This window comes from Pelobates fuscus, chromosome 3 (assembly GCF_036172605.1).
Source record: "Pelobates fuscus isolate aPelFus1 chromosome 3, aPelFus1.pri, whole genome shotgun sequence".
In the NCBI taxonomy this organism is placed as follows: domain Eukaryota; kingdom Metazoa; phylum Chordata; class Amphibia; order Anura; family Pelobatidae; genus Pelobates; species Pelobates fuscus.
Window position 1 is genome coordinate 401,453,410 of NC_086319.1, and position 15,245 is coordinate 401,468,654.

Sequence of the window (15,245 nt, forward strand, 5' to 3'; positions counted from 1 at the left end):
TCTCTGAAAACAATGGGTGCATTATTATTTGCTGATCCATGGAAAGGTTTGATAAATGTTCATCACAGAAGCTGCAAACCTTGGTAATCTGCAGCAAAAGTAGGTACTTGAAAAATATTCTATCTTTTTAATTACATTTAAAAAATATATATTTCAAAGCATTTTTATCTAATTGAGGTCAGGAAGGAGGTTCAGCGCTGATAAGTCAACAGGGAGTATAACAGCAAGGCAGCACACCTATGGGAAAGGGGAATCCCCTCTAAACCCCTTAAAGTACGTATGGAAGAAAAAAGGAAGAATAAGGGTGCGCCTTAAAACAAGTGAAAAATACTTATAGGAGTACTACAGTAAAACAAGTAAAAAATACTTATAGGAGTACTACAATACTCCTATAAGTATTTTTCACTTGTTTTAAGGCGCACCCTTATTCATCATTTTTATCTAATTGTTGATCTAATTTCCTATAGAATGGATGCAAATTGCCCTTTTACTGATGGTTATGATGACTCTTCCTTAAAGGTGTTAAAGGATCACTATTGTGTCAGGAAAACAAACCTGTTTTCCTGACACTATAGTGCCTTAGGGTGCCCCCACCCTTAGGGCTCCCCCCCCCCCCTTCAGCAGCTTACATTAAGCCAGCGCTGGGCTCCCTCGGCGCTGGTGACCTCTCCTCCCCCGCCGACGTCAGCTCCCGAGTGACGTCAGTTCCCGCGCGCACATTCAAACAGTCCATAGGAAAGCATTTCTCAATGCTTTCCTATGGACATTCTGCACGCTGAATCCGAATTTCGCATTCCAGCATCGCAGATGCGCCTCTAGCGGCTGTCAGGAAGACAGCCACTAGAGGTTGGATTAACCCTGCTATGTAAAAATAGCAGTTGCTCTGAAAGTGCTATGTTTACATGTGAAGGGTTAAAACTTGAGGGACCTGGCACCCAGACCACTTCATTGAGCTGAAGTGGTCTGGGTGACTATAGTGTCCCTTTAAGATAAACAGGGTTCAGTGGGTTGAAGCAGTACTCTAATAAGAATATAATGCTTGATGTGCCTCACAACAGAATGTATCAGTACACAGACATATAAAGATGTGATGCTCATCTGTATCGATTGTGGTGGGTTGTTTTAGCATGTTGTGTTGAAGTATCACAGTATAAATGAGTGGGGTATATTAGCACATCAGAAAGGCAGACATGGATGAGGTATGTCAGTATATAGTAATGTCTTGAAATAGACAAGTTACGCATGTTAGTATACAAGGATGTTGTGTCTTAGTATAGAGATATGTCTTGGGGTGGTGGGAAGTGCCAGTATGGTGACCTCTCCTCCCCCACCGACGTCCGCTCCCGAGTGACGTCAGTTCCCGCGCGCACATTCAAACAGTTTCTCAATGCTTTCCTGTGGACATTCTACTGGGGTGTCTTATTACGAGGTAGTGTATTGAGCAATAGGTAGTGTCTGCGTGTAGGGTGTATTTTTGTAGTAGAGGTATTTGCCGTACCCATCAGGAGATGGTGACTCTATGTAAAAGCATGGGGTATCACTTACAGCCTTCTTGCGCTTGCGTGGTTTAATGGCCCTTGGTGGTCTGGGTTTATCTTTGTCTTTCTTCTTAGGTCCTCGTTTTTTCTTGGTGACAATTTCGGGTGGAGAAGGAGTTGGAGAAATATCTTCATCATCTAATTATAAATAAAAATTACAGGAAGTTAAATATGCATCAAGCAGGATAATAGTACAACACTTCCTTATAATGCCATTTCTTTGATATTATACCACCAAGCTTCATGTAATCAGCACACTTCCTTTTAATGCCACAAAGTCTCTTTATAAATCAACACATTTGCTCACCACCTTATAATTCCACAAGGTTTGTAACGTATTATCAATATCACCACATCTAGGACTACCGTCTCAAACACACTTACATCATGTTTTTATATAATGCCCTATCTTTATAATGCAATGCATTTCCATGTAGGCCCACCATGTTTCCTTATATTACTCACACTCCTTGCACACTGAGCAAAATACCATGTGATACAGAAAGAAATAAAATGCGAATACTCTACCGCCTTTAAAAGTTATATCACTAAAGGCTAACGCCGTGATGCCCAAGCAACATGAGCATATACAAGCAAACTCCAACTGCCTCATCAAGGGAAAAATTAGGCACCTTGAAATTCTGAAACAATTTTACTTCCTATATTTAAAGAAATAAAATGTATTTTATTCATAAAACAAAAGATATAGAAATGCTGTAATAAATGTTTTCTCTCTCAGCTCAGGTATGAAACATTCCTCCCACCTGCCTACATCCCACATCTGAGTATACCAGGTCCAGGCGCTGTTCATACCAGTGTAAATAATATCGTATTGAGATCCAAATTCCAAAACACAGAGGAAAGTGGAATGGTATGAACAATGTCGACTTCACTGTACTAGTCACAGGAGGCGCTATACGCCGATGAGTGAGCATGTGTACCGTGTAGTCGTTGCATTCAAAATGACTGAGTCAATAGGACAATGAATCTGCATGAAATTTTGCGTTAAGCATGAACATTGCTCTACAGAAACTATTTGGATGGTTCAGAAGGCTTTTGCCCATGATGCAATGAGTGCCGCGCAAATACAAGAGTGGTACAAATGCTTCAAAGATGGTCGAGAATCTGTCAAAAGTGATCCATGTTCTGGAAGGCCTTACAACAAGCAGAACACCTGAGAATGTTGAACATTTACGGGCTGCAATCAACAAAGATCGGTGACTGACAATGCCAGAACTAGAAGCTGATGGTTATTCCAACACAAGGATTTTGCAGCGTGTTTTAAAGAGGAAAAACTGTGTGAGGTCCCAAGGTGCCTACTTTGAAGGGGACTGAAGCGTCATTGTCCTAAGTAGCCTAACAAGCTGTGAAGAAAGGCTTATTTGGTGGAATCGTAGTCAACTCTGACAAACAACGGCTGTCAAAAAGAATAAAGTATTCAACAAAGTGAATAAGACCTTATGTGTACCATACATCTACAAACAGTGTTGAAGACAAAGTGAATTTTAAGAAAGTCACAAGACTACTAGAATGAGATGTAGGGATTAATGCACTGAAAGCAACTCTGTAACAACTCATTATAATATAACCAAACGTGACTACATACATTTGTAGCAAATGGTATATAAAAGGATAAAGTTTTAACCGACAGCCCCACACTACCATAGCCAACGCCACACGGCCCACTAACTGCTCCTCAGACAGGTGATTGCCATAGATGGCACGTAAGATACCACAAGGAGCATCAGCTCCATGACCTACCCCACACGAAAAGTAATGTGAACACCAGTAAGCAACATGGCCCCGGGCTCCCAAATTAAGCCCCCACTCGATACCACAACATGTTCTAATAGATCATAGATGACTCTCCCAAGTCACACACGAGACAGAACAAGGGGGACATACAGCATAGGAAACACAGACAACAAGGGCCAGACCGCCAAACATGGCATGGAGGAAAACTCTGTATATATAGGTCACCACGTTACAACCTCACAGACCAACTTCATAACAAAAATGTGCAAATTCACTGAATGCTATGCCAGACGTTTATCTGTTAACTGTATAATAGTCAAAATTTGACCACATGTAAGTGGCATGCACGAATGTCTTGTACCATGTAACATGCACCAAAAATAAAGAATTATAAAAATAAAAAATAAAAAGATAAAGTTTTACAAGATGGGGGTAATGGAGGGATCTCGGGCAACTTGCTTCTAAATATCACTTCTGAATTTACCAAAATATGCAGTTTCATTGTAAATTAGATTTCATTTATTTTATGACTTTGAGGAAAACCTTGGAAGTCATTTTAGCAATGCCGTGCCTCAATCTGCCATCAGAATAGAATGCGCTGAAACAAACTGAATTGCACAATAACATTACAATCCAAAAAACGGTATTGGTCAGGCGGCTAGAATAACTGCTAAAATAAAATTACTTTTCATACACTGTCTAAAATGGCAAACGTCTCTTACTTAGCATATAAATACTAAACGCTATGAACATACCGCACTAAGCTTCTCAGGGCCAAAGAAGAAAGCAATACATTGCTTAGCAACAAGCAGATTGTGGAATGCATGTAAATGTCAAACAAAATAGATGGTACATAATTTCCAGACAAACAGCGTCAGAATGGAAGAACCCCGGCTGCTGTCCTGGGGGCCATAGGGAAGCACATATAAGTTCTGTAACTAGTGGGTTCGGCTTGCTATCAGCTGTTGGCAATAACAATGACAGCTCGTAGAGGTCATCACAGGCGAGAAGAAACAGAGGACATTTCACTAGAAGTATTGCTCTGTAGTATTTTCTTCCTATTTCATGCACAGGAGAGGTTTCTGAGATTTGTGGTACAGTTGTCAGATTTCTACTGAAAAATGTGCAACGTAAAAAAATAAACATGAATGCACTTATCTGCCCCAAAAACTATTTTGGTTAAAAATAATTATATTTGTGTTTTTATAAAAAGGACACGCTTATCATACATACAAGATTGGCATGAAAAAAATAGTATTCTGCAAGCAGCATACTAAAATTACCAGACAGAAATTAACAGACAAGTAAAATAATAATCATAATTAAAGGGACATTATAGTCACCAGAACAACTGCAGCTTATTGAATTTGTTCTGGTGAGTAGAATCATTATCTTCAGGCTTTTTGCTGTAAACATTGTCTTCTCAGAAAAAATGCAGTGTTTACATTACAGCCTAGTGATAACTTCACTGGCCACTCCTCAGATGGCTGTTAGAGATCCTTCCTGGGTCATGGCTGCCTAAAATGCATCCAAACATTCAGTATCTCCTCCCTCTGCATGCAGACACTGAACTTTCCTCATAGAGATTCATTGATTCAATTCATCTCTATGAGGATATGCTGATTGGCCAGGGCTGTGCTTGAATCATGCTGGCTCTGCCCCTGATCTGCCTCTTTGTCAGTCTCAGCCAATTCTATAGGGAAGCACTGTGATTGGATCAGGCTGCCACTTCTGATGATGTCAGCAGACTGCTTGTTTTTCTGAGTCTAACAGCATGCAAAGTTACAGCTTCAGGCTTCAATACAGTAAGATTTTTACTATATTTATGGAGGCATGAGGGGCCCTGGGGGCTAGATGGTGGGTTTAACACTATAGGGTCAGGAATACTTTTGTGTTCCTGACCCTATAGTGATCCTTTAACAATCTCATACGTCCCATTGGTTAGGTATGCAATGGAAAGGGAGAAAGCAGATGGGGGACATACCAGTGATGAAATTTGTATCACTGTTGATGGTGGCAAAAGTGTATCATCTCGGCACACAACATCTATCTAGGCCTCCATAGTGAAGTTGCAACAATATATGTCCTGGAAAAAACTTGTGCCAGCTTCTAGCCAATGAGGAGGGAAATGAGCTCAAAATTAGGACTGCCTCACCAATTTCAGGACAGTTGGCAAGTATATATCTGCAGATGATTTGGCTAGCTCCAAATATAAATTCAGTCTCAAAGAAGAAGGCATAATCAACCAAATATCTGCTGTCCATTCCTAATATGTAAACCAACCTTTGGTTTTTATTGTATGTACTGGGGCTAATGTGTAATATAGTCATTGCTGCCGCCCTGAAGTAGTGGGAATTTGAGAGCAGGGCTTATTTTTTAATATTTATTTTGAAGATTTGCAGCCCACCACAAGAAGCACTAAATATGGAGTCAATGTAAGTATATTGCCCTGTTTATCTCAATTCCAAATATTTACAATGTGAAAGCCAACAGTGACCATATCAAACCATCCAGGCGGTTTTCTGGCAGGATTATAAATGGTCTATGGTTGAGTAAGGAACTTGTCTCTGATCCAAGTAATTCAGGAGTCACACTCAATCGTAGTGTGTGGCCCATGAAGTATTGGTTTAACCTCTGTTTTTCAAGGCTGCCGGTTGATACTTTCTTTAAACACCATCAGATTTCAAACAAAGGCTCTTAGGGGCATCAAGCTGTAACTTCAAAAACAAAAGATTGGGGTTTCTTTTACAGATCTAAAAAAAATATTTATTTTGTATAGTATGTGATTCTCATTAGTGTGACCATGTGTCTGGAGTACTTTCAAAGCTATGTTTATATGAAAGTAGGGTGTGTTAAAGGAACACTATAGGGTCAAGAACACAAACATGTATTCCTAAACCCTATAGTGTTAAAAATCACCATTTAGCCCTCCCTAAATATAGTAAAATCTTACTTGTATTCAAGTCTGCAGCTGCTGGCTCTGCCCCTGTCTGCTCTGACCTGCCTGTGTCTGCTGACATCATCAGAAGTGGTGGTCTGAGCCAATCACAATGCTTTCCCCTAAGGATTGGCTTTGACTGTTAAGGAGGCAGATCAGGGGCAGAACCAGCACAAGCCAAACACAGCCCTGGCCAATCAGCATCTCCCCATAGAGATTAATGGAATCAGTACATCTCTATGAGGAAAGTTCAGTGTCTGCATGCAGAGGGCGGAGACACTGAATGTCAGTCACAATGTGCAGCACTTTCACAGAAAGCACCTCTAGCAGCCATCTGAGGAAAGTCCAGTGGAGTTATTACTAGTCTTTAATGTAAACCATGCATTTTCTCGGATAGACAGTGTTTACTCCAAAAAGCCTACAGGACTGACTATACTCACCAGAACAAATACAATAAGCTGTAGTGTTCTGGTGTCTATAGTGTCCCTTTAAATTTGCAAGGTATCTCCATCGAATTCTACAGATGGGTTTATGGATATTTTCTTAAGCCATTTATCGTACTTTTTGCTTTGAATCTGTTGATCAGTATTATTTAGGTACATGTCTTACAAGACCCCAATACTGCTTTTAATTGTTAATTGACAGCAGGTAGCTGCTCTAAATGCTGTTGAAGCATCGAGGAATCTGCAGAGCCAGTTAGTTATTGCCCGCATGTCAGGGTACCTGTGGTCTCTACCTCTGAAAGAGGTAGAGACTTAGCTGTTCCTCCATCCAGACGGCCTGATGGCTCCCTTCTCCACGGTCTATCCGGTCATGCAAGGCCGGCCGCGAGGGAGTGACTGCCTTTTACAGCATCTAGGCAGGAAGTTGTCATCAGGACACTCCTCCGGAACGACCTGTCACTCAATTGCTGCAGGACCAATCAGGACGCCTCGGAGGCGTGGTTACTGCTCTGAACAGGGTATTTAACAGAGCTTCTTTCATTAGCTCATTGCCCTGTCGTGGTTCTAGCTTGTTCTAGTCACTCAGTGCTTGTGTATTCTATTATCCCTTTTGGTTTTGACCCGGCTTGTTTACCTTACTCTGCTTATCTCTGTTACCCTTGATTCGGCTTGTCTCTCGCTTACCTGTCTTCTGTTACCCTCGACCTCGGCTTGTCTTTGACCATTCTATACTGTACTACTTACGTTAGTCCGGCCATTCTAAGGTCCGGTATACGTATCTGGCTACTGTTTGTACTCTGCGTGTTGGATCCCTGTCCCGATCCTGACATTACGACAGGGCCAATGGATCCTGCAAGTACAAACAGTCAGCTGGCTTCTCCTGATCCTAGGTTTGAGGCCATGGATCACAGAATGGATCAGATGGCGCTTGCGCTACAGGCTCTATTATCTCGTGCCAATAACCCACCAGAGGAGATACGTAATACCCCTGTTTCTCCTGTCGGTTCAGGTCTAGAGGTAGCCACAGTGGGTGCTTCTTCTCGCATTACCCCCCCCCAGTACGCTATGGTGGGGCTCCTGAGAAGTGTCGTGGTTTCTTAAACCAAATTAGTATCCACTTTGAATTGCAACCTCGCTCTTATCCTACAGATAGGGCAAAGGTAGGATTTATTATCACCCTACTTATTGAGAAAGCTCTGAGATGGGCCAACCCATTATGGGAGAACGATAACCCATTAGTTTATAACTATAACGCCTTTGTAGCTGCTTTTAGAAGAACATTTGACCCTCCAGGTAGAAAGGTTAATGCAGCCAGATTACTGTTGCGTCTGAAACAGGAGAACCGAACACTGGTGGATTATGCACTAGAGTTCAGGTCTCTGGCGTCAGAGGTCAAGTGGAGCAGGCGTATATGGATGTATTTTTTTTTTTTTATAATTCTTTATTTTTGGTTGTGCATGAAATAACATCCTGGCTTATTATGCCACAATAGCCGCAGTCAGCCATTCATTAACATGGTATAACATGGCATGAAATATGCTGTGCACTTTAAGTAGTATAAGAATTAACAAGATTAACATTGCAGACATGTAATGTAAACAGATTATAATATAAAACTCTAGCTTTTCTAGTCTTCTATGACAATAGTGTATTTGTGAGATTATATATGTATAGGACCTGCTATGCTAATGAGGATTATCGATTCTATATGTACAGGTTTAGGTATTGTTTAACATTTGCAGGATCACTATGTGATTGTGTGATATGCTAAGGCAGTTTAAGCTAGTAGATAAGCGGTTGAGCCAGTACCCGTTTCTTAAGGCTGTTCCGTTAAGATTAAGTATGCAATGAAATTTGCGTTGCGCCTTAGCCTGGAGCACACTACAAGGACATATAACATTTACAGGGAAATATGTAGGGAAACATAGCGAGATAATCTGAAGCTAGGTCGTATTTATAGGAGGATATGGCAGTCCCCATAGGAAGGTAATCACTCATCTCCTTTTGTGGGCTTGAAGCAGGAGCTGTGTTCGTCGGGTTCCCTGAGGTATCTGCATTATCCCAATATATTGATTACCACCTACAACCTTTGGTTAAAAAGACTCCAGCATTCCTACAAGACTCTATGAGTCTGCTGAACATTCTAAAAAATTTTAGTTGGCAAGAGGACTATCTACTTGCAACGTGCGATGTATCTAGCCTCTATACAATCATCCAACATGATATAGGATGTAAAGCCGTCGAATTTTATCTCGAGGCTACTGAGGCATATGGAGACCCCCAAAAGTCGTTTATTTTGGAGGGAATTCGCATGATCCTTCAGAACAACTATTTTTGGTTTGAGGAGGAGTTCTTTATGCAAATCAAAGGGACAGCTATGGGGACCAAGTTTGCGCCAAGCTATGCGAATTTATTCATGTCCTTTTGGGAACGTACTTTCGTCTTTGGGGGACATGGCTTTGGCGCAAACTTGGTCCTCTATAAAAGATATATTGACGATATCTTTATCATTTGGAAGGGGCCGGAAAAGACCCTTTTAGAATTTTTTACTTACCTCAACGATAACGAGTGGGGAATCTCCCTCACACAAAATGTGAGCAATAACAATGTTGATTTTTTGGATCTGAATGTTTTTATCCAGGACCAAGTTTTAATGACTAAAACTTTTTTCAAAAAGGTAGATGTTAACAGTTTTATCGAATTGGATAGCTGCCACCATCGTCCTTGGCTAGACAACATACCCAAAGGACAGTTCCTTCGGATACGAAGGAACTGTACCAAAAAAGAGGACTACACTAGTCAGGCTATGTCCCTTAAAAACCAACTAATACAAAAAGGGTATGAGAGTGACGACTTACAGGAAAAAATAGATCAAGTCGGGGACATGGACAGATCTCCCCTGTTACAATATAAAAATAAAAAGGACTTAAGTGAACAAAAACAGATCCCCTTTATTTTTAATTTTTCTAGCAATAAAGGTGCCATTAAGAAAATTATTAACAAAAACTGGCACATTTTACAACATGAGGAGGACATTAAACAATTTGTAGGCATAAAGCCAAAATTTATATTCAGGGGTGCAAGGAACCTCAAACAAATGGTAACTTCCAGCTTTATTAAAACTGAAGTACCAAGAAACTTTTTAAGTGACTGGACACAAGAACAAAAAGGTTTTTTCTACTGTGGGGCGTGCAGAGCCTGCTGCAACACCCTAAGATTGAATAACAAGAAAGTAGAGAAATTCCATTCCACAGTGACTAAAAAAGAATATCACATCAAAACTTTAATTACGTGTCACTCTACTTATGTCATCTATCTTTTGCAATGTAGTTGTGGATACCAATACGTGGGGAAAACGTCCCGCCAACTTAAAATTAGGCTTAGTGAACATCTAAGAAATATTTTAAAAGGGTTTCCGAACCATAGTGTATCGAGACACTTTTTACAACATCATAACTCGGACCCTAAGTTTCTGAGCTTTTATGCCATTGAAAAAGTAGTGGGACACTGGAGAGGTGGAGATATATCGAAAGCCCTTAGTTTAAAAGAATCCAAGTGGATTTTCGAATTACGCTCTCTGGCCCCAAAAGGTCTCAACATTGATTTTGAGATCAATAAGCTGCTATAATTGATGGTATCTGAGAACTCATTTACGAAGAATTTTTATAGCATTTATATATTTTTTCTATTTTTAATATGGTCCTTTTTAAGGATGTTTTATCTAATTATTTATAATTATTTTATTCTATATAATTTCTGGTCTAGTTGGTTGAAATCAGGTTATTAATAGACAGCTATTTTTTATATTCTAGTTTTCCTAGTACAAGAACTTTTATATATGGTTTATTTAACATTGTTACATTGATGCACCCCTAAATAATGCAGTGCATTTATTATCTGCATTAAAGAGCTATAAAATGGGTTGCATTTATATGTGTATAGCGGATGTTGGTATTAATACATGTATATTTTGTGTTTTTCTTTTATTTATACGCAATATGTGCCTTGCGTGCGAAATTATTCATAAGAGGACTGTTTGCCCACTCTTAAGATGGCCACCTTATCTTCAAAGCAAAAATGGACACTCCTATACTCCTAGGAGAACGAAGAGAGTGTTTCCGCCTCCCCATTATGATACCAGAAGCAAGATTGATGGGCTCGGCTAATATATACGTCACCGGAAGTGACGCGACGGGCGGACTCCATTTTTGGATACGTCACCGGAAGTGACGAAACGGAACATCGAAAGAACCCTAGATATACCTATCTTCACAGTCACACATGATTTTATCATATCATGGTAGCTGACTGTGATGGGGATAGGATGTATTGCCTGTTTCTAGTGATTGTTTTTTGTATATGGTATATTGAATCTGTTTATATGCCCTTCCGAACCGGATGTGTAGCCATATTGGAGGTGGCAGATCACATCCGGTCCGGACCATATAAGGGTAAATACATACACAAATGTTGTGAATTTGTTTAATTAAGCAGGTAATGATTCCCCTATATAAACTGTGGTATATCTATTGTAACTTGGAAGAGCACCTGAGGAAGACCACATCTAGTTGGTTGAAACGCGTTGTGTGTGCAATATTGCTTTTTACTACTTATCTTTTAACTATCTGTTAAAATAAATTACTATCCTGATACTCCTGGCTCCTGGCTTCTGGCTCCTGACTCCTGACTCCAAACTTGATGATCATTGGGACCTAAGGGGAACTGGCCTGAGGATTCCAGTAAATGTGCATGTCCCATTTAAGTGACATGAAAGCTGTATAAGTCCTGAGCCTACTTCTAAACGGCTCAAAAAAGTGTGAGTGATTCCATCTCAAATTTTCACTTTTAAGTGTATATATTATACAGGTTGCACTATGTCCTTCTCTGTATTTATATTTTTTATATAGGGATTTTCCATTTGTCAAACCCTATCATTGTGTACTAAGGAGGAGATACCTATTTGCTATACCCCAGGTAATCACTCCTGTTTGGTGTGTGTGTGCGCTCAAACTTTTTTGGTTGTACATGTTTCTTTAAGTATATTTAGTGGTGATATACTTGGTTTTGGCTGCACCATCCACCGATTTGACCCTTTAGCGCCACTTCTATACTATTCTCTGTTCCCTGAGGTTGTGGTTTGCGAGCGCACACAGCAGAGTCCTTGTGGCTGCCTGATATTGATGCCGTCAGCCAATGCCTTGCGGGGTCTCGATGGCTCCCTGATGTGGTGATCTATGTTTAGTTCTTGGAGATTCAGGAGTGCTGGGGGATGTAGCTCCGGTGAGGAGGTCTGTCTCGTATGTTATGTAAGACACAGTCCCGGTCATGGGTCTATCCTTTGGCTGCGGTTGCGGGCTGCTGTGGATCCGCTGCCAATGCTCTTTTGACGTTATCGATCGGGTGCGGTGAGCTATGCCTCTTCGGGGCCTGTGTTGTTTTACTGTTTGCAGGCATGTGGCCTTTGAGGGTAGCTAGTAGGCGACACCATGTTTTGGGTGGTTGCTTCCATGCTGCATGTACCCCCAGTGTGTCTCCGTGGTGTGGCTTTTGGGGCTTCCCCTCTCTGTTGTTTGCCCATCTTGTGAGCGGCGTCTGGGAGGACTTCCCTGCCCCTCTCTTTAGCCTCCCGTGTCCGACCTGGCATGGTGCTGTCGAGCGGTTCCGGGGGTCTCATAAGTGCCTCCAGTTTGTCCCAAAATGAGCCGAAGATTTGGTTGAGTCTGAGCTCCGTTTCTCTATCGACATTGCATGTGGCTGTAGCGCTCGGGGCGCCTGCCATTTTGAGTACCTCAGAGGCGTCCTCCAGACTTCGTGTACGTTCTACTTGGGGACCGCTTGTCCAAGGGCTCAAGTGGGGTTGGCCCGGGATAACCCCCGCCGGGCCATAGGGGGGGGAACGAGGGCCCCCGATCGGGTTTCCAGCAGTCTTTGGCGGCAGGAGGGCAGCCGTCTCTGCTGCGTGTGCCATGCTTGGAGGCCGTTCCAGGGTGTCGGGTGTGGGTCTCGTAGAATGTCGCTTAACTGGTATCTGTGTGAGCTCCCCGATGTACCCTTTCACCAGGTGACCTTTATTTTTCGTTTTGTCGCAGTTTTCCCTATTATTTTCGCTTAATATGGTCCCATTCAGCTTGAGCTGTGGAGGCAAGCGTGCTCTCTGCTCCATGGTCAGGCCCCGCCCCCCCATATGGATGTATTTTTGAATGGCTTATCTGAAGTAATCCTTGATGAGGTTGCTACCAGAGAACTCCCCGAGAATTTAGAGGATTTAATTTCGTTCATCTCTCGTATAGATGAACGTTTAAGAGAGAGACAGAACACTCGAGAGAGGAACTGGAGACCTTCTTTTAGGTTAGCCCCCGCTTTTCCAAGTCCTGACTCCACGGTATCTTTGCTTCCTGAACCTATGCAGATAGGGTATACCCGCCTCTCTGAGGAGGAAAGACAGTACAGGAGAAGAGAGGGTTTGTGTATGTATTGTGGAGCTAAGGGTCATTTACTCTCGAACTGTTCTAACCGCCCGGGAAACGCTCGCACCTAAGTCTCTCTAGAGGACAGGCCTTGGGTGTTTCTATATTGTCCTCTACTCCTAATTATAAAGATCACAGGCTTCTGCTACCAGTTTCCTTAACTTGCGGGAGGGAAGTAGTAAGGGCTATGGCTTTGATAGATTCCGGTGCTGCTGAGAATTTTATCGACCAAGCCTTTGCTAGTAAAAACAATTTCCCATCCCAGCTAAGGGAGACACCCTTGGCCGTTGAGGCCATAGATGGTAGACCACTACTAGACCCTGTTATCTTTCGTGAGACCATACCCATTGACTTAAATGTTGGTATCCTACACGTGGAGAAGTTATCTCTTCTGCTCATTTCGTCTCCTTCCGTTCCCATAGTTCTGGGGTATCCATGGTTGAAAGAACATAACCCTATTATCGATTGGGAGTTAGGGGAGATACTCTCGTGGGGCCAGGGCTGCCAGGATCGGTGTTTGTGCAAGGTTTCTCCATTAGCTAATATTAACATACAGGAGAATCCTACTCAGTCCACAGAAAGACAAATACCAGACCTTTACCTAGACTTAAGGGCAGTGTTTGACAAGAAGAATGCCGATTCTTTGCCGCCACACAGGTCATTTGACTGTAAAATTAAGCTTCTACCCGGGACTATGCCTCCGAGGGGCCATGTATATCCTTTGTCTGTTCAGGAAAACTCGGTTCTAGAAGAGTATATTCAGGAGAATTTAGAAAAGGGATTCATCAGGAGGTCTTCTTCTCCGGCCGGGGCGGGGTTCTTTTTCATTAAGAAGAAGGATGGCACGCTGAGACCTTGTATCGATTACCGAGGCTTGAATAAAATAACTGTCAGAAATGCCTATCCTATCCCACTGATTACCGAGTTATTTGATCGTCTTAAGGGCTCCAAAATCTTCACCAAGTTAGATCTCAGAGGGGCTTACAATTTGGTGAGAATCCAGCAAGGTCACGAGTGGATGACGGCATTCAATACCCGGTATGGCCATTACGAATACACTGTTATGCCATTTGGACTATGCAATGCTCCTGCAGTATTTCAGGATTTGATTAATGAGGTACTTAGGGAGTTTCAGCATGATTGTGTTATTGTTTACCTGGACGACATACTAATACACTCTAAGGAGATTGAGACTCACCATAGACAGGTCAGAAAGGTGTTACACAAACTTCTGCAACATGGTCTATACTGCAAATTGGAGAAGTGCAGTTTTGATCAGTCTCAGGTAGACTTTCTTGGGTACGTGATTTCTGGGGAAGGTTTTAAAATGGATCCTGGTAAACTCCAATCTATTTTAGACTGGCCTTTGCCCAAAGGACTCAAGGCTATCCAAAGGTTTATTGGTTTTTCCAACTACTATAGGCGCTTCATTAAGGGTTACTCCTCTATCATTGCGCCTATTACCAATATGACCAAACAAGGGGCTGATACTAAGTTCTGGTCTGAGGAAGCTCTTGGTGCTTTTAAGACTCTCAAGGAACTTTTTGCCTCAGCTTCCATTCTAGTTCATCCTGATACGACTCTGCCTTTCTTGCTCGAGGTCCATGCTTCTGAGACAGGAGTTGGGGCTGTTCTGTCTCAAAGGTTAGGGGTGGATAAACCGTTACACCCTTGTGGTTTCTTCTCTAAAAAATTTTCTGGGCCTGAGAGCAGATATGACATCGGGGAGAGGGAACTGTTAGCGGTCATTAAGGCTTTAAAGGAGTGGAGACATTTACTGGAAGGGACACTACACCCTGTTACTATTCTAACGGATCATAAGAACTTGTCTTATATTGGGGAGGCTAAGCGCTTGTCCGCCAGGCAGGCTCGCTGGGCCTTGTTCCTCACTCACTTTAATTATGTACTTACGTATAGACCTGGTTCTAAGAACTCTAAAGCCGATGCTTTGTCTCGTCAATATGAACCATCCACTATAACTGAACCACTTCTGTCCTCCATAGTTCCTAAGGGGAATATCATCGCGAACACGAATCTCAGGATTCACTCTCCATTGCTTTCTGAGATCATGAAGTTTCAGCATTTGGCACCCAAACAGACCCCT

At 42.0% G+C, this 15,245-nt stretch overlaps 1 protein-coding gene across 1 annotated transcript in view; it reads right to left on the reverse strand.

Moving 5' to 3' along the window:
* CHD3 (chromodomain helicase DNA binding protein 3) overlaps positions 1-15,245 on the reverse strand; it is an 86,700-nt gene that overhangs the window by 62,830 nt on the left and 8,625 nt on the right. The window contains exon 2 of the mRNA XM_063449702.1: positions 1,546-1,676. Coding sequence (XP_063305772.1) covers positions 1,546-1,676 — 131 coding nt within the window. The remainder of the gene's footprint in view (positions 1-1,545; positions 1,677-15,245) is intronic.